This window comes from Pithys albifrons, chromosome 5 (genome assembly GCF_047495875.1).
Source record: "Pithys albifrons albifrons isolate INPA30051 chromosome 5, PitAlb_v1, whole genome shotgun sequence".
In the NCBI taxonomy this organism is placed as follows: Eukaryota; Metazoa; Chordata; class Aves; order Passeriformes; family Thamnophilidae; genus Pithys; species Pithys albifrons.
Window position 1 is genome coordinate 51,273,307 of NC_092462.1, and position 20,588 is coordinate 51,293,894.

At 40.2% G+C, this 20,588-nt stretch overlaps 1 protein-coding gene across 1 annotated transcript in view; it reads right to left on the minus strand.

Annotated features, from left to right (window-relative positions):
• The window catches only part of LIMCH1 (LIM and calponin homology domains 1), a 178,925-nt gene that overhangs the window by 5,058 nt on the left and 153,279 nt on the right, over nucleotides 1–20,588 (minus strand). Inside the window, exons 21-34 of the mRNA XM_071556571.1 lie at nucleotides 19,264–19,357; nucleotides 16,661–16,833; nucleotides 15,876–15,981; nucleotides 13,569–13,597; nucleotides 12,635–12,718; nucleotides 10,947–11,039; nucleotides 9,875–9,979; nucleotides 8,486–8,622; nucleotides 7,547–7,671; nucleotides 5,930–5,971; nucleotides 5,572–5,695; nucleotides 4,207–4,284; nucleotides 1,520–1,628; nucleotides 515–617 (exon numbers count right to left, since the gene is read on the minus strand). Coding sequence (XP_071412672.1) covers nucleotides 515–617; nucleotides 1,520–1,628; nucleotides 4,207–4,284; nucleotides 5,572–5,695; nucleotides 5,930–5,971; nucleotides 7,547–7,671; nucleotides 8,486–8,622; nucleotides 9,875–9,979; nucleotides 10,947–11,039; nucleotides 12,635–12,718; nucleotides 13,569–13,597; nucleotides 15,876–15,981; nucleotides 16,661–16,833; nucleotides 19,264–19,357 — 1,402 coding nt within the window. The remainder of the gene's footprint in view (nucleotides 1–514; nucleotides 618–1,519; nucleotides 1,629–4,206; nucleotides 4,285–5,571; nucleotides 5,696–5,929; nucleotides 5,972–7,546; nucleotides 7,672–8,485; nucleotides 8,623–9,874; nucleotides 9,980–10,946; nucleotides 11,040–12,634; nucleotides 12,719–13,568; nucleotides 13,598–15,875; nucleotides 15,982–16,660; nucleotides 16,834–19,263; nucleotides 19,358–20,588) is intronic.

A 20,588-nucleotide genomic window follows, 5' to 3' on the forward strand; every position in this document is an offset into this window, starting at 1 on the left:
TGTCTGTCTCATTCTTCAAAATTTATGGCAAGCAATACTATTTAGCACACATTTGAGGATACTACCACAAGGATTCACTACCAATTACAGAATGTTCCTAATATTTTACATGACTATTTTGTCTGCAAAAGACAGGTCTGGAGATATGCAAAGTGGGAACTTCTCCAAACATAGCCCAAGGTCCTAGATTTAGTAGAATTATCTACATTGTCTCATGTAATGAGAGAGATCCAAGACTCCAGGTCATGCAATATGTGTGTATAGTGTAGGAGTTTATGCACACAAACAGCCGTTAAGTCTAATACTGCTGAGCACAGATTCTCTGGGCAAAATCTAATGAGTGTGGAAACCTTTTCTGATACAAGAAAATAATTAAAATGGCATGGGAAGGTTCCTCTTCCCATGGCAAAGCTATGCCTGCGTCTCAAAGCCAAGAGGAGACAAACCCACCAGTTAAGATCATGGCAACAGGATTTTAGAGTTCACTGTCTTTCAGACATGACTTGGTACTTACTTCTGGATCGGATATAACAATCGTTGCAGTTAAGAAGACCATTTCTAATCCTGACATCTGTCCCACTTGCTGCGTCTCCCAGCTGTCCCTTGCAAATGCCACACTGTCAGATGAAGAACAGAGAAAGTAAGAGAGACCATGCCCTAATGTCCCAACTCTTCCCAAATTTTTACTTTTGTTTCAGTAGTTCTTGGAACAGTGAGGAAATCTGCTGCTAGAATCCAGCCCCTATTCCTGGGGAACACCGCAAATCAGTGAGAGGGTTTTTTTTACAGCCAGAAGTGTTTAGGACTGGATTTCAGCAGTCTCCACTTATACAGAAATGAAATCTAGTGATTAGAAGACACATCTGATTTTAAGGTTGCATTCTGGATTCAGGCCAGTTGTGATGGATAAAGCTTAGAGAGACCAGAGGTTTAGCCTGGGTAAATGTCTAAAATCAAGAAAAGGCTTCACAGAAGCCTAGTGTTGCTTGGGCCAGAGATAATGGAAATGGACTTCCTGAGTTCTCCAGAGATACTGAAATGCTCAAAAACAGTCAAGAATTATTTCTGTTGAGAAATCTGGTGAAAGCCAGAATACATCATGCATTCCACAGTCAAAGCTTTCCAGTCATAGGTCAGATCAAAGATGGCTCTGGGACTGACCATGTGTTTGAAAGGAAAAAAGAACAACTTAAAAATATCACAGAGTAAGTAATCTCATACTTAAAAAGCAATGAGCACAACAGGGAAATTATATTATGCTTCCCCTGGTAAGTGTGGAAGCCAAGTTTACTTGCTCGATCACAGGTTTTAGTCCAGTTAACACGTCCGACCACAAAATAACATACTCGTTGCATTATTTCCACTTCTTTACAAACAAACACACCCAAACAGACCTACATAATGAACATGAAAATCCCCTGGTCCTCTCATTTTCAATTTCACATCTACAGCCCTCAATATACTCTCTACTTGCACTGTGCATGACTTGAGATTTTTCTTAATAAAGCAAGAGACATACCCTGAAGCACTGAATATGGAAATAAAGACCAAGTGTTTCAATAATCATGGCAGCTCCTTTTCCAAGAGGAAGCCCACAGGTAGAGCAAAGCTTCTTTCCGCTGACAGACCTAGGAGACAAACATGGCTTTAAGAAAACAGCAACTGATGCTAAAATGGAGCCAAATGTTTAGACACGTTTATGGAGAGGGACAGGATGGGAGGAAGGAGCATTGAGGGGTGTTTCATGTAAATACATGTTAAGCCTTCAGCCATGTTACTGAATCAGCCTGCAGGTCTGCCTTGCAGACAAGCAAGCACAGGACTGAAAATATCTCAAATTCACAGCACCTCAGACACATTTCCCTGCCAATCTGCTGTGCTAGATCAAGGGAGATGCAAGCCTCTTAACAGAGGTCTGGGTGGCACGGAACCACACCTGTGGATTTGCAGACTCATAGAATGGTTAGGGTTGGAAGGGATCTTAAAGGTCATCTAGTTCCAATCCCCCCTGCAGGGGGCAGAGAACCTTCTACTAGACCAGGTTACTCAAAGCCTCATCCAACCAGGTCTTGAACACCCCTAGTGACAGGGAGTCCACAGTTCCTCTGGGCAACCTGTTCCAGTTCCTCACCACGCTTATAGTAAAGGTTACCTAGACTTAGTCAATGCGACAGCAACCAAATCAGATGCTCTCACAAATTACTCAAGTCAGACTCTCAGCCTGGAAATTTTTCAATTTGTTTGCAAATGGACTTGCTCACTGCAAGACAGAAAACAGGGATGCTGATGCTGCTCTTCCATCCAAACAAGCTGGAGAAGCCAATAGTGGCATTGCAACTGCAGTAGCACAGACCAGGCACTGGCTAACCAGTTTCTGTCTATGCTGCTGCAGCTATGTGCCAGTTAGTACTACAACTAGCTAGAGAAAAGCTGAAATTGGATCTCCATCTGCAATGCAAAAAAATACTTCAACTCACTTCTCCAGCAGTACTGTCTCAACCTTTCTAGTAAAACTGCTGTTGGATGACAGTTGGGTGAAAGTTCAGAGTCCCACAAATAACTGCTACCCTTTTTCATAATGGTTTGAACATCAGTGCAGGTGCACACTTTTATGTGTTTCACGCTCTTCCTTTCTCACCTGCCTGTCAGCCTGCCAGAATGGATGCTTGGTCTAGTGAGATGAACCCGAGACTAAAAGGGATCCCTTGTCATTATATGTTATCCATGCTTTATTCAGCCAGGGCTGAAACCAGGAGAGAAACTTTGGGATATTTCATGAGTTTTGAAAAGACAGTGGGACAAAACTGCACACAGATAAGCAAATTTACAATCACTTGCTTTAAGGTTTTGATGCAGCAACATAATAAGCCATTGACAGGGACAGATCTGGACTGCATCACAACAAAAAACCCATTTTGGAAACAAAAAAAAAAAGAGAGAGAAAGAGAGACAGAAGCAGCAGAAGGACTATCACAATTAAAAAACTGTCCTTGCTTCCATTTAATCCCTGTCACTCCTGAGCCCACCATGTACACAGACAGCACAGACACATCACTGTCTTGGTTTGTTATCATTATTCCTTTTAGAAGATCTTTTCTGTTTTTTAATGCCCTCCTACAACCCTAAGCATTCTGTTTCTGTGTCATTCCTAATTCTGCCTTTGTTTTCACTTCTCTCTCTATTATAAGGACAAGTTAAAGTGTTGGATCAAAGAATGAAGTGGCTTGTGAATTTTTTTAAAAGCTTTTGAATTTTTTAGTGGAATAATGAATTATATCCCACCCATTGTTTTCAAAATTAAGATTTATTTCAGAAAAAGATCTTGGAAAAAGGTCTAAGATCAGAATATAGCTGCTCAATAATATGAAATAGCTATTGCAAATAGCTACCTGTTGCAAGAAATTATCTATAACCCCACCAAACCTGCAGCTGAAATAACAAAACCATATTAAATAGTTCACATAAAAAATCCCAATAGTTTCATGTCAATGAAAGTGATATCAGAAGAATGGCTCTGTTATGAAATGTGAAGAATAATGCAATATAAATAGAACAAAACTTGCTATGTTCTGTGTTGTATTACTTTATCCTATTCAATAAGCCAACTGATTATAATATACCCCAAATTATCAGTGATTCAATCAGGCTACAGTTAACATTTATTTAGAGTTGGCACAGATAACTCACTAAAAACTGCACAGATAGCTCATGCGATTTAAATCTCCAGGAGATCAGCATGAATGTAGACAAATTAAAATCAGCAAAAAAGCAAAATCAGTTCCAAGTTTGGAAATGAAAAGAACTTATTTTTAAATCAGCAAGTGTTGAAATGTAACCATGTCGAGAACATCCCTTGGTCCTAAGTATGTGACTATGCACAGCAAAGACATCCTTTGACTTAAGAGCTCTGAACTCACACTTAACTGCTTCCTTTGACTCAAGTTTATACTGTCCCTATTCAATTTCACTGACATTTCAATGATGAAGCAAGAGTCCTACAGCTGCTTTCTGAACTGTGTTATTTGAAAGCATAACAGTACTGCTGAAGCAGGCAAGAAATGTTTATCCCATGGATGCTTATGAACTGCAACATTTAGAAGAATTAATACTGCATCCACATAATAGTAATGTGATTTACACTGTGACAGTTCACCAGCAACTACAAGATGTGTTTGGTCGGCAAAATTCCTTATTGACCTTTAGTACCTGTTGGGTGACTGACTCAGAGCAGCAGGAGAGCAGGGAGATGATGGCCCAGATCTGAAGTTCTCATGATAGCCTGCCCTAAAATACAGGAGAAAAGATGCATTACTACAGCTGAAAAACAATTAAACCCAGGTTTTGTATGGAGAAACTCCAGATGGTGAATTTCAAGATTCTCAGTTTAAAGATTTTATCCAAGGAACAAAAAAAGGTATAAATTTGTCGTCCGTTGCCATTTTGATACAATGAAAAGTAGCACACAATTTTTGGTTCTGAATCTTTGTCTGCATGCTACTGCACAATCAGGTAACTCAGAAGGTGACCAGCCATGTGGAAACTTCTGCCCACCCCATCAACCCCACATAGCTCCCACCACGGTGAAGGAAATTAAGCCAAGTCACACCGCATTGTACTCTCTGTTGGCCCTTTACTGAGTATAAAGGAAGCCACCAACAGTGAAAGGTGGTTTATTTGGATAATGGTTAATTTGTATTCATTTTACCCTGCAAGAGTTTGGTGAGAAAAATTGCATGGTTTTTCTCATCAGAAATCATAGGATTGATTCAAGCTCTCATTGATTAAAACTGTTTACAGGTTAAATAGCATTTTTTAAACACACACAAGCAGCTTGTTCTGAGGAATAGGTAATCAAATCTCAATCTACATTAGTTTTGAATGCATACAAGCTTCATAGAGGTAATACATTCTGCAGAAGACTGTTCATATGCATGCTAATGAAAACAGGTAATCCTTTCTCATTACTTAGCTCTACTTTTTGTAAATATTAGGTAAGCAAATTCCTTATTTACCAAAAGAACTGGTGCTACTGTTCAGTAAGGCACAAAGCACAAGGCAAAGATGCAGAGAAGTAAAAGACCTCACCATAATTTACAAAAGAAAGTAAATACTAATCTCTCTGTATCTTCTTTTAAAATCTATAATCCTTAAAGGACTAGAAAGTAGCAATCCATATGTGTTTGGAAGCTGAAGAATGAAGCTCTTGGATACCAACTTCAAAAGCAGACTTAACCTGAGGTTCCCACCCTGATATTTAGCCACTTACTAGCTATAAATGTTTGTCTCAGGCATTTAAAACAAATTAGGCACATGAAAAGTCATGCAGATAAGAACTAAGAGAAAGAAGAGATAGGCACAGGGTGTGCTCCCTCATGAAACTAGTTACTGGGGTGCCTGTAATGAAAAACAAAGTAAATAAATGTTAGCAGTCTCGGTGGGAAAGCCAGAAATCAAAGGTGCCTTCACACTGCAGGGCTAACAAACATAACCTAAAGAATGCTGAGTAGAAATAAAAGGGAGAACAGAGCAAGCAGGACTTCTCAGTCTCTCCAATAACCTTTATGTTCTCACCTCCTGACTTCGCCTGCAGAGCTCAGCTGTTGTCCCGCAGTCTGGCCCAGGAACGGTCTCTCCCAAATGCCCTCTGAGCGATGCGGAGATTGCTTTGTCAGCAACTGCTGATTCCAGGAGATGTCTACAACAAGAGGTGGGGAAAACTGAATATTGGAGGCAAATTTTATTTTATCATTATTATTTTTATTTTATTACTTTTGTCAGTTTTTATAGACCAGAATAGCTTGTGGGCACAGCATAAAGAAGGCGAGATGTATTGTTACTTAAAACCAAGCTCTGAGAATCCACCCACAAAGTCAGAGACAGGCTCTGCTACATCAGAAGTCATTTATGGAATAACATTCCTTTGCATTACCTTCACATAGACATGACCTGCTCTGTTGCAGAATCTCAGTTTCTGAGGGGAGAAAGGGCAAGGTCAAACAGCCATCCATTAATAATACTTGGGAAAATACAGTACTGTTGTCATAATAAAGGAAGTACCAGAGAGATTGAAACTTCTGTGGTGCTGGGGAATCCAAACTCCTCAATAGCAAGAGTTAAAGGAACAGTGGTAGAGTCACTGATCTCCATAAGCCTACTGATAAACAGTGATTACCTTGTAATTTCCTTCTGTGCTTCCAATGGTTGCCCAAGGCTCAGTGACAATAACAGCCTCTCAGCAATATGCAATGATCTGTGTGAAGCCCAGGCAGTCATCCCATCTTTGAGAAACTGCACTGCCTGGACCCTTCAAGATAAATTTCATGGCTCGCAGGCTGAGGAACCTTATCCTGCTATGCACAAACCAAGATTTTATTTAGAGAATAAAAACTTTGCTGGAGCCTATGAAAGGCCTGTTACCTATTTTTGATATCAAGACAATAAAACCATGCTCCTGACTCTTTCAGGACTTAAGGAAAGAGCAAGGATGTGATGCTTTAAGAGGCAAGAAAGGAGCTGTCAGAATACTTGTAAGGGACCAAATTGTTGAAAAGGACCTAGAAAAACTCTGATTAGCAGAAGTAGTTAAAAATTGTTAAACCTGTGAAGTTCACTTAATCGCTACTGCAATTCCACAAGGATGTATTGCTGTGTAATATATTTTGCTTTCTTTCTTTGAGCAACCTTCATCAAAGCACTAAGAATAAAATAAAATTGAGACAAGGAAAGCAAACCTACTAAGTTTAATAAACTGAATTTGCATTTAGAGCAAATAATAGCACTGAAAACTTCTCTGTCCATAGATGATTCATTTTTGAGAATTGTGACTTTTTATGGTGGACTGAAAACAGAAATTTAAAACTTGATTTCAAAATCTGCATTTGCTTTCTGGTTTTAGCCCTAATTATTTACTCCCCACTGTTCACTTGTATTAAATAAGAATACTCAATTAGTGAGTTTGCCTCTTTTTTTATAGTGACTCTCTTGCCAGTAATGCTTTGGAGAAATTCCTTCACTCAAAAAGCATCAATACTACCAGGAGCTTAAAAAAATCAGTTAACTTTAAATATATCATCAGACAATTTTAATGACAAAATTGAGGCAGATGTCACTTTAGGCCTGCCTTGGAAAGGTTACATATCACATGTAGTGATTTTTACTGGACTGAAATGGACATAAAGGATCTAATTAGCTATCAAAACAAAATAAGAATTGTAAAATACACTCTCTGTATTAAGATAAATCCTGTATGTATGTAAGATTATGTAAAAGATGGAAGATAACTGTTTTTAGCTGCTACTGAGAACATGCAGGCCTATAAACAAGATTCCTACCCACTGCTGAAATGCTCATCTCTGATGAAAACAAGAAGCGTTCAAATTTCACCCCAAAAGATTTATTTTTACTAACAGAAAATAACTTTTGAGTCTGAGACACTCCAGTTTTGAAGATACATGTGTACTGTCAATTTCCAAAATTCTTTGAGTCAGATTTCTGTCAGATTCCTATATGGAAAAGAACACATGCATATGAACAGTCTTACTCTCACCCTGAGTCAATGGCAGATTCAGCCTGGCAGGTGAGCTGTGCTCCATCACTGACATTTGGTGCTCCTGTTCACTTCCTCCTTTCAAGATACCCATCTCTGGATATCCTGAGTGCACTTTATTTCCACTGTCAATAAAAATAAGTGACATTGTATAAAATAAAGCCAGGAAAGATTTCACCTAGGATATAATGCCAAAATCAGGCTTTTGAATATCAGTCTATTTTTTGCAGAAAGAGTTTTGTTAGTCATCAGCGACAAAGCAATGAGGATAACTTTCATGAATTAACAAGTTTGTCTCCAAACAGGCCAAATCCTCTTGCCTACCTCAAACCGCTGCTTAGATGTGCTGAAGACCATTTTGAATTTGTGGACAATGCCTTCTATGACAGAGAAAAAACTTTTATCCATGTTCTCTATACAGTGCTTAGCATCGTCAGATGCCTCTCCTCTTTGTGAAACCTGCTAATTAGCAGCTGGGCAAAGTCCAGGATGTTGAAAGCCACCTAGAAAGTTTTGACAGCAGTTCCAAGATGGCCAGGCAATTTCACTCGGATTATGAGTGAAAACAGCTCCTTTATTCATTATAAACTGCTCCTTTATTCATTTAAATGGCTTGTGAAACACACACAAGACACAGTGCAGTGACATACAAAGATGTCTGAGCTGTCTGAGGTCTAATCTGGTTGATGTGACAGCCTCTTGACAAAGCCACATACCAACAAGACCGGCCTTCTGATATTCACAACCAGCACTGTGGAATGCCATACATGTGTGACCCTGCAGGGTGAGGGAATATTGATCAGGATATATTGCACCAATACTGCATCAGGCCACCAGATGCTGATGCTGCAGCATCAATCCCAGGCAGATGTGACATCCCAGAATTCTACAGTACACAAAGCTCCAGAGGGCTATAAAATACTTAGGTTTGATACATACCTCCGCTTTTCTTGCCAGAGTTCATTTTCCTTGCTTTTTAGAGACGGCATACTGTCCTGCTCCCAGAGCAGCTTTTTCTGTCTTGCAACTTCTTTTTGTTTGCCTCCCTCTGGACTACTGTTTGAATCAGCTGAGTTCTAGAAGACAGAAGGAACAAGAAGTTCCCTTTGAATTTGGCATCAACACACACACGGGAAAAGTATAGATTGCTCATATATACCTTGATTTGACACATCTTATTATCAAAAAGAATATCTTACATTTATACTGTGGAACTACTTGAACCTGGTAAGGCTAACTTTGAATTTAATTACAACTTTAGCTGAAACAATCAATTAATTGGACTAAACTGAGTACAAAAATTGTTAGGGACCAACCAATTTTTGGCAGAAATCCTTGAACTACTCTGAGAGTGTAAACAGTCTCCCATTGGACTTTCAAGGACTTTGTGAGTGATCTCAGCTTGCTGTCTCTGACTAGGGCCAAAGCATTGACTTCTATGCACGGGACATCCTCAAAAGGCAACACCAGTATTGCTTCCAAAATGCCACTTGAGTGGTTCATACCTGACTGGTGGAGCTTGAATAAGCCATGAGATCCTTCACTTCCGGGTACAGGTAGTGCCCTGATTGTGGCATAAGCAACTCCATCCAGGAAGTTACTGCTACACAGCCTTGTGGAAAACGGGCCATGGCTGATGCCCTGCCATGGCGATGAGTGATAACACGGGGCAGGAAGGGGGAGACCAGAACCAAATGGTACAGTACTCCTAATCCTGAAGGTGAATGGGAAAAGGCAGATGACTGGGTGCAGCTGCCTTAGGCAGGAGCAAATAAGTCTGGGAATCCCACACTTACTTTACTGTGATCTCACCTGAGATGACCTCTCACAAATACCTCTGATCTCTGGAAAACACCTACTTAATTAGATGCTAGATGCATTGAATTACACATTCTGTGCTGCATGAATAAAAAAGAGAGTGAACATTCCTCTGTTTTGCTGCATTCTAGGAAAAATGATGGGAGAGAAAAGGAGGAAACTGGGGAGGCAGGATTCAGTCTCATCTAAGATATGCTTAAAGCACTATCTTGCACTGAAGATTTTTTATTCAGGGAAATCACTTAAGATTTTGCTGGCTTTGAGATGGTGGTTAAACGAAATAGAGGTAATTGTTTTTCCACAGCACCAGTTACAGAAGAGAAGCAGCTGCAGAGAGAAAGTATCACTCTCTGCTCTAGTTGAAAATGAGGTATAACCAGTTATAGAAGGGATCCAGGAAATACCCTTACTTTTAATGGTCCCAGACTTTCATAGCCTTTAGCAAAGGACTAAACTTTGCAATGAAGATGGCTTAGTCTTTACTGCCTTGCTACTCCATGAGAAACTCACCGCTGTCTTGTTTCCTTCAGTGGCAGAGGAAGAAGAGGAGAGGAGCTCAGCAGAATTTGAAGAAACAATGAATGGAACTACAGTATCCTCAATTATCTTGCGTTCCTAAAGAAAGAGGATCAGGAGAGAGTGAGAGTTGAAAATTCACAACATAAATTATGAGCTTATGAAGTAGAATCATAAGGTTTGTCTGTGTGCCATATTTAGACAGCTAGCTAAGGACCCGTGGTACCAAGAATAATAGTAACACCTCAATTTTTAATTTGCTTCAAGGTTTTGCACTTTCTTTCCTTTCACATTACCATCTTTGAGATGGAACCAAAATTGGAAAGATTATTCCACTTGGGATGGCCCCACTGTTTCTCATAGTATCAGTCTATTAAATTTAATATAAAAATGGAAATTTTCTTTGGTACATGAGAAATTTATTCTGAAAGTAGAAAAAGAATATCTTGTTCAGATCACAAGTATGTTCCTCAAGCATAGATGATAAAACATCAATTTGCATAATGCTCTAGACAAACTGAAAACATTAATATTTTCCAACTTCCTTCAATAATGACCCACGTACAGCAGAAGAAAACCACTATCTTATATATTGTTAATATCCTACAACTGCAAGACTTCAAGATTTGAACATCTGTGGATTTTTTATTTATTTTTTTTAAAAGGCCAGTTACAAAATACCTACACGATCAAGCCCAAGGCAGAGAACAATTTTGTCTGGAGTTCCATCAAGTCTAGGCACTAAGTATATGCCAAAGCACACAAGGCTCTGCCTCCGGAGGGAAGTCTGATTGTGCCCAGACACACCTGCACTGACTCATCCAGACTTGCACAGAAGTTAGACACCTCCAGCTGTATGGAGGTTCTGAGGATACCTGTCCAAATATTTAAATGTTTTCCCTCACCATCTATGGCAGTGTTTAAGAGATACAATCCTCCTGACAATTTAGCCTTGAGAAGTCTTTTCATTATTTAATCTAGGGATGGGATTTTTTTTATTATATAAGTGGGTGCATTTAAATTAAAAAAAAAGTCAATAAACAACCTCCATTTCTGAGACTTGTACCTCCTCATAGTATCTACGCTCCTCTTCTTCAACTTCTCTCTGGGCCTTTTCCCATTCCTCTTTAAGCTTGTCCTGTTCCTTCTGATACTTCTCCTGTACATGGAAAAAAATGCAGGTAAATTCAGAGCATTCTGTATTAAGAATAAATTCTTTATTATCTCAACTGTGAAGATGAACCTGCTAAGAATGGCTTCATCAGAAATAGGATGAAACAGTAAGATAAAAATCTGAAATATCAATGGGTATCAAAAAAAGCTTCTTTTTCCATTCTCCCCACTTGCTCCTAGCACTTATATTTAACACCTTCAAACTACAAGGAACTTTTGACACAGAAGAAGAAGTTTAATTTGTTAGAATTTTAAAAATCTTTGGTCAGAAATTAAATTTATGCTCAACAATTTCCATAAATCATTGTTTATCATACAGGATTAAGTTTCAAAAAGTTATTGCATACCCCAAAACACCAGGACTTGTATCAGACATAAAATATTCAGCAAAGTAGCATACAAACAAGCAGGTTTTGCAGATACTGGTACTAATTAAAGAGAAATGCCAATACAATTTTATGAGTGATGAATACCTATGCAAATTTAAAAGCTAAATGAATAGTGTGCAAATGTTTGAAGAGCGTAAGCTTATAATCAGCTAAGTAGCTGATTTCATTCTTGATGGAATGATTTCTTGAGAATTTTTTTCATACTGTTTTGCACAAAAAATTATCTCAAAGAGGTGTTTGAAACTGTTCGGCAGAACTGGTTTGAATATGCAGAAAATGGTGACTTCCATTTCCCTTTTTCACCAGTTTCAACTTCTGTTCAAATGAGAAACCACATCTGCCTAATCCAGAAGAGATGCATTTACTGTTGAGAGAACACCCACATATGCCAGAAAAATTATTATGAGAATTTTACAGAAGTTTAAGAGGAAACAACAATATTACCTATAAGAAAATAATCTCAAGAAAGCTGTAGAGACACACAAGTAATTCTTAGAAGATTAAAGATGTCATTTTATTATTCGGTATTTGACAGCTGTTTGCTCTTCTGTTACAGGGAACAAAGATATGATTTCTTTGGGATCAAACCTATCCACAATTTCAAAAAGCTATGCTGACTGACTGGGAAATTCAAGTTTTCAGGGCCACTGCACTTCTTCCAACTAGGACACAAACTTTTAGAGCTTACCATACCACTAGGCAAAACTAGTGGTTGTCTTGAGGATATTTCCTTCCCTCACAAAAATCCCCCAAACCCAAGTCCTTTAATATCCAAATTTAGCTTGATATTTTCCAAGAAGAACCTGTGAACAAAGCAGAAATCTACAAAAATCTATTAAGACCATCATTTTAAGGAAGAGTTGCATAGACATCAGAGTCAGCAAATTGTCAGTCTTGACAAGGAGTCTCCAAGTAATTGACTCACAGTCTATGCCCACATTTGATTTAACTCTGCACGGGAATGCAGGACTAAGTACTTTTGGTCTTTCTATGGAGTGAGGAAGGGAGACATGAGAGTGCCTAAACAACAGAGAACATCTGTGTATGCTCATTTGATCACTAATCTGCCACAGACTTCACTCAAGCATTCACAGAGGATGTGGAAAACATGACACAAATTGTCCAGCTTTTGTCCAAAGGGACAACTCAACAGCTGAACAACACAGTGGAAGACATACAGTTTCTTCCCTACCTGAAGCAAGCGTTCTTGCTCATGCTGCCACCTTTCCTGGCGCTTTCGCTCTTCTTCTGGATCCCAGGACCAAAAATTGAAACGCTTACATGAAGGAAAACCAAGCTATTAGACTGTGACACTACACTTCATAATCATTTGGATTGCAAAAAAAGTCTTGGTAAACTTCAACTGGTGTGGAAAAAAGGAAAAGATCTTAAAGAAAGCTCCAAGCAGCACTGAACAGACTCACTTGCAAGTACTCAAATTTAAAGAACATATCTATTTTGCTTCTCTATAATCTTTTGCACAACATGGAGAGCAATTTTATGTTGCAAAAAATATTCTCTCATTTTATATGTCTGCCAGCACAACAGCCTATAGCCTTGTTTTGAATTTTTATCAATAATGAAATAAAACCTCAAGCTATGCTAAAGATCCTATTACATGATATGTTTAAAATCCTTATAATCAAGCACAATTTTATACACTTGTTGTTGTGCCCCTTTCCACTTAAGAGTAGTATTTGAATCTGATAGGAAGTGGCTATGTCTGTGTCTATGTGACAAACAGAATATGAAATACTGCGTACTTCAGAGTAGCATTCGTGGTGTGTTGGGTTTTGGTTTTTGTTGAGAAATTGGGGAGTCCTTTAATTCCTATGCATTTAAAATAGAATGGATAATTTACAATTACATATTATTTCAAGATTGTGACACTTTAGTGGCTCCAGCAACTGAGTACTGTATAGCTACCATTCCCTCCAGAGAAGAGGAGAATGCATCAATTTCTGATTCTGACTATGCCTTTACTTGGATTGTGGTTTTTCTCTCACGTGTCCATGAGAAAAAAATTCTCATTCTGACTTATGGATGTTTACAAGACAGTTTGCATAAAAAATTAATTTTTGCTAAACACAAATCTCTAAAACAAATGATGCAAAACAGGTACTCACATTTGATTTGTCACCACTATCAGATTCAGCTATTAAAAAAAACAGAACAAGGAAAGATTAAATCTAACTTAGCAAAATGTGCTTAGCCTGCAATTAAATCTACATTATATCGGTATAAAAAAGCCTCATGTTAGTTTCCTATTTGCTCCCACAACCAAATGTGAGGATGAATTGCAAGCAAATAAATCAGAAAACCAGATTACACCCATCACCAACAAAACTACTTTTTATACGGGCATAGAGGAGCACAGTATTAACTAACATCAGGTTCTACTCTACCACTAGCTAATACCATCTACTTCTGGCCACAGATGTTAGCACTGTTCCAATACTGAGTATTACCTACCTTAATCTACTTTTCCCTTTATGACTCAGTGCAAGGAAGGAAAAAGTACAGCAAAACTAAAAGGATGGGACTACACTATTCAAGAGCCACAGTTACGAAGAGAACCATTGCCATTTTCTATTCAAATGTCTTTGAAAATTCAGCTGATTTTAAAAAATTAAGAAAAAGGTATTTATAGGCAAGGGATATATTTTGGGTGCCTGAAAGCAGAGCATCACAACAATGTGCAACCCAACAGCTCTTTGTCAACTGTGCAGCAGGAATAGATACTTTCTACAAGAGTGAGAGGTAGAACAAGTCCCCGTGATCATCAGTCTTCAACCCAGCCCCGAGTCTGAAGACAACTATGACTGGAGGCAGGAGGGCTGAAGTTGGTCTTTGCACTGCATTTACCTGACTGTGAGAAAAACAGTGAGCGCCGCCAGTTGTTGCGAACCCTAAGCGGAACCGCGGCCCCGCGGGGCGGCTCTGCAGGCAACGGCACAGAGACAAAACAAGAAACAGTGCGGTCAAAAACCAATGACAGACTCTCAGACCTGAGCCACCTTGGCCACAAGAGGAATTCTGACTACAGTAGATTTGGCCCATGGCAGCTAGTTTACAATGGATGTGAAGATCACATGGATTGCCCATATTTAAATGATACTTCTGCAACATGGCACCTGAACTTACATGAGAACTTCAACACACTTATGCTATTCAAGGACAGCCACCCCTTCAAGTCTTTGCATCGTGCTTGCATTCATTCCTATTGCAGATACAGGTTTCAAAGGATTTTGTTATCCTTTTAGTGCTCTGTGCTGTGAACACTAGAGTGCAGCCAAGTCTTTCAGCACCACTCAGAAAACAGGTGAGAGACCTACAATTGATGTTTCAATTGATTCATGTCTAACATAAAACAATATTGTTCTCAACATCTGTTTGGGTAGCACCTTCCCACTTACAACAAGTGAGAATTCTGTTCTTTTTGGACAATCACAGAGTGGTTTTGGCTGGACTGAACCTTAAAGATTATCTATTTTCAATTCCCCCTGCCATGGACGGGGACAACTTCCACTAGACCAGGTTGCTCAAAGCCCCATTCAACCTGGCCTAGAACACTTCCAGGGATGGGGCAGCCACAACTGGGCGACCTGTTCCAGTGCTTCACTACACTACAGAATAAGGAATTTCTTCCTAATATGTACCCTAAATTCTACTCTCCTTCACATTAAAGCCTTTGCCCCTTGTCCTGTCACTGAGTCGTCTTGTAAAAAGTCCCTCTCCAGTTTTAGCACAGTCGATCACTTTCAGTAGTTTCAACCTTGAAAACATTAGGCTAATCAATATATTACCTGTACTTAAACCAAAAACCTAAGAAGTTCTCAGGGGGAAGAATATTTTAGATGATTTTTCTGTCTTTCTTTCACAATACCTACACCTATGCATCTCTAAAATAAATATAAAATGAAACTACTACACATTAACAATCTCAAGCAAAGCTTTGTGATTAAGGTGAGGGGAAGAAAAGGTTCTGCTTCACAACAACTTATGTTGGGCAGCAGTCAAATTCAAGGATGTGGTAAGATGTGTGTATTGTTCATCTGTGAAAAGCAGCTCCACATGAGAAGCTCAGTGCAGAATTTATCTCCAGAAAATTCTATCTTGAGATAAAACCAATTGCTAAGCCACTTTCATCTGTGAGCAGCAGTGTGTAATACTAATTGGCACAATAAAGCTTCTATTACTAGGCCAGATAAATGAAAGATAGATCTTTCCCTGTCTCCCTTCACCATGTCACATTTCAGCCAGAAGTCCTTTGCATCACAGAAGCCACACTACCACTATCAGTCAATGCAACTAGAAAATAACTATTTTAGTTCCAAAACCCTCCAGGCCATTGATTAGGCACTGCTCCCTGAACACTACATGCACATATTGAGCTACTGACTGGATGAGTTCCCCAAATGCCTTTTGCTCACCTTGTAGACCAGAATTATGCAGAGTAACCTGGCTGGTTTCTGGTAGTTTCTTTAAAAATGGCAACACTACACTCCCCTTTTGTTCCATAGCGTTTGGTTTCATCACCTGTTCAGACATTTATGAGCAGAAAACAGCATTAAAAAAACAACAGGCTCAATCAAAGGTTAACTTAAACCCTTTCTACCTATCCTCTGAATCAACATTATCAAAGATGAAGCCCCTCTCTCCAGAATTACAACATGGAGTTACAGTATTGATGTCCTGTAACTAACTGGTAGCTGTTTGTTGTTGACATTCACACTGCTCTGTACACCAAAGCCAATCCTCTTAACAACATCTAACTGACCTGACAGAGGGGTGTGGTCATGGCCATTGGTTACCTCTGCTACCACCTGCATTCGTTCAACACTTCAAGAGGGTAAGCTCCATTGCCTACACCTTTTGAACACTCTGTCCTCCTAACAGGCAGTGGGACTGGCGTTTGTAGGCTAGGTTCTCATTTCTGGTCCAGACAGTTTACAGTTTTACAGGTTCAAATGCTACAAGCAGACACCATGGAGTTCCTTTTGAGACGGAACTCTCTGATGATCAGAGGATTTAGCAATATAAATCATCCTCCGGTGTGGTTCCTTGGCACATTGTTTTGAATGAACTCCTGACGTGACATTAGGTAGAGAAAAATGCCAATTTGCCCCATAAACATTTCCATGTGAGATCCTTCTTTTTTTTGTGTGTGTGTGTTTTGCTTTCTTTTCTACTCCCTCTCTTTCTTGTCCATACATACCTCTGGTGCAGGAGGGAGCTCTGCTTCCTTCTGCTGTTCCATTTCACCTTTTTTCACATCTTTGTCGCTTGAAGCAGTTTCCTCTGAAGGGACAGGACTGGGAAGAAATTCTAATCTCTTCACAACAGGGCTGGCACAAGCTGCAGTTGACTTGAATTGCTTTTGATCTGAACCTAATCCACACATATAAAAGATAATGTTGCAAGGTTAAGATAATTTTGAAATAAAATGTAGGCATATTTCTTACAATTTAATTTCTTACTGGATATACAGTGAACCCATTTACTTGATGTTTTGAAAAAATAATCTTTTTTCTTCAACACAAGCAAAATTAATCTCTCAGAGAAGACAAGGCTTTAAGAGTGAAATTCACCTGTCAAAAGGTGCTTACACTTGGGCATCATGGGACACCCTTCAGGGTCAACGAAAACAGAGAAGCAGTCTTTGGGAAAGAGTCAGGTAAACTATTTCGGACACTTCTCCTTGGCTGAGATGAGCTGTAACCAACAATGGGCCTGCTGAGCTAAGATCTCTTTACTGAAGCTGTGTGATGAATCCTATCCTAAGATGCTACACAGACAAGTAGCTATACCGCAGCAAATATGGTCTCACTGTCAGCACTGGAGGATAATTCAGCTTGCCTATTTCCACTAAATTACATCAGTTAATCATCAGACAGCAAACAAACTGTGCTAATAGGAACCTTAGACTGAAATAACATAGATGTCATTCAATTCTTAAAAAAAACTGACAAGCTGATGCTGGGTTATGGGAAAAGGGACTACAAGCACACAGATCTACAGCTGACTGTGACAGCTAAACTGCTGACAGCTGGTACCACCACTGGAAGCAGAGCAATTGTGAGCATGCCAGGCATTGCATAAGCACCCAGATATCTCTCCAACCTCCTAGAGCTGAAGCTTCACTCCAGTCCCCTGTTCAATCACAGCAGCAGAGGTAGCTTTTGAATGTACCTCTTTGACAGGCTAGGAGAGTGAGCTACAAAAGAGATGCATCCTAAGGCTTCCCTGCACACAAGCAGAAACAAGAGCTGCTCCTGCTGGCAGGCAGATGAACCCTGCGTTGGGGCGATTCCGACACCATTAGTAGCAAAGAGGCCACAGCATGGAAGTATCTGGCTTGTGCTGAACAGCAGAGGAGGCTGCTTACCCTACAAGAAGTTCACAGAGTCTGGACCACATCTATCCCTCCAAAATGGACATAATGAAACTCCCATGTTACTTTACCATTTCAATCTTTGTAATGCTATCTGTTTTCCTTGCCAGCCAATATTAAACTTTGCAGTCAATACTTAACATTTAGCATTTCTCACAGCTGTAGAGCTGGAGACAAGGTGGCTTTGTGATTTGTAGACAATACCAGCTCATCACTGGTGGCTCTTGAGAGGAGGATTTGGCTGGTTAATCCCAAGATTGCACCTTCTACATCACCTGCCAGGTGCAATTCAAGATTGTTAAACTATGTATTTTGGCATCTACTAGCCAAAATAACTAAGTAAGCTAATGAGCTCTTGTTAACAGCCCATGTACTTCTAATCTTTGCGGAATGGTACTTCATTGATGTTCAAGGGCAAAGCTCAATTCTTTAAGTCATATTTATGCTCAACAGGAGCATTATGCTTACACACCAATTACAGCCAGAGATCTCATTTAAATACATACTTGATATAGTACTTTTTACTTACCCATACTAAGCTGAACTTTAATAGACCCATTTTAAAAAATGGAAAAAAAAATTACCATGAACTTAGTATAGTAGCAGACAACAGATGAAGGGTCTAGTCTAAGACAATGTTAAAGAAACACACTTTTGAGGAAAACAGCTTAAAATTCTACCAGCAAATTCCTTTGCCCAGATTAGAAATCATGCATAAAGGCTTTAAAGCAGAAAACTAAGAGTCTGCACAATACTGTCCATTTAAAGCCCCCATGAGGACTGAAGTGCACCTTCTTACTCTTTTTCCCCATTTCTTAATGTCTTGGGGGGAAAAAAGCATTAAACAGAAGCTATTACTGACTGATGGCTTCTGCCCTTGTTGCTTTCTGGTTACAGCATGCTGTGGCACCAGCTTTTCACTTGCACAAAGAGCAGACAACTTGCACCCTGAGTATTGCACAGTCAGGTCTGTCATTTCAACCACATAATGACAGAACAGCCCAGGCTGGAAGGGGCCTTGACAGACCATCTACTTCCGCCTTTCATGGAAAGGGAACCCACAGGAGATTGTCTAGCACCCTGCCCAGCCACACCTGAAAAACATCCTGCCATGGGGACTCTACCATGTCCCTTGCGAGGCTGCTGCAGTGAATGACTGCTCTGACTGCATACAATTTCATTTTATGTTGAGATTTCCAACATCTGCAGCATTTCCTAATGAGCCCTGTTGTCACTGCAGCAGATGCTCTTATTGGACTCCCACTACAGAGTTGGCCTCGACCCCAGCCCCATAGGTGGGTAAAGGCAAGAGCAGGGGTGAGGGCAGCAGCACACCCACGTGGGGACAGGCACAGGCAGGGGTGAGGGCAGCAGCACACCCACCTGGGCAGGGGAAGGGGCAGGGGTGAGGGCAGCAGCACACCCACCTGGGGACAGGCACGTCAGGCAAGAAGGTGCTGTCCTGCTGGGGCTGAGCTCAGCCTGTGGGCTGGCAGCTCCATCCACTTCCACTGGGGAGGCCTGGAGAGAGGAAAACAGCACAGATAGAGTGAGCGCAGTGGAAATAAAAGCATGTGCTAATTCCTCAAGGTAGTGCTTGCTGCTCCTTTGTAGTGCATTCTAACCTTTTGGAGCTCAGCAGGGTGCTAGGGAGTATATTTCAGAGCAGTATGTGCCTGTCAGGTGCTGAATCACTGGGCTTTAATCTCCTTTTCAAATTGCTCACCAGCAGCCATTAATGTGGTTGGTTTGGAATAGCTCCTACAAGCTTTTAAAATTGTAGGATATCTTGGATTGTGTTAGCTGGAGATAAGCATGTATTTCGCCCCTAGTCTCCCCTTCCAGAGTAACACTAAAATGTATGCACTAGTGAATACGTAGCACATACAAGGGTTTGAAAACTGGCAAAGTAATTAAATACTTCCTCTATTTCATGGTTGTCTAAACAATCTGTTATCTGAAGGGAGCTGCTATTAAAGGTAATGAAATACTTGAAACACAACTAAGAGAGGACTGAAAAAATATGGTGAGAGCGTATCAAGCCAATAATCCAAATGTCTTTGAACAGAAAGCTTCCAGAGACAGGACAGAGCTGTTGCAGAGTTAAAACCACACTGTCAAAACAAGGGTAACACTTCAGTTGATCTATTCAGCAGCTTCCACCATCCATCCACTTTTCCAGCAGGCAAATGAAGAAAAAACTGCAGCAAAGCGATCAGCCACTTCACAGGGCTTCTAATGCTAGAAAGACCTAGAAAATGGCACATTCAACAGAGGAAAATAAAAAGCAGACTACTTTTAGAAATAAAAAGTAACATATTTCAGAAGTAGTCTATTGTAGACTCTCTTTACTGACCTCCTCCCACCACTCCATCTTAATAAAAGCTGCAAAGGAGGAAATCTGATGACATTTCCTCTTTTCTGCAGGCAGGATTCACCCTTCTACCTTCTGCACAGATCCTCTTTCCTATCCCTGCAGGCCCACATAAGCCTATGGCCCCTTATCCAAACATGCCCCATAAAAAGCAGACCTGGGCTCTCACAGCTTGGTCATAGGGAACATCTGCTGGCAAGTGCCAACAGGATGCTAACACCTATGGACACACCACAAAGCTCCAGAGAACTTTGCTGCTTGCAGAGCTCATGAATTCCTGCCTCTCCTCTTCTCTGGAGGGGACAGGGAACATGTCTGGGAAGACGCCCTGCAGGGAAATGGTGCAGACTGGTGTGGGGCCAGAGTAACCCGGTCAAG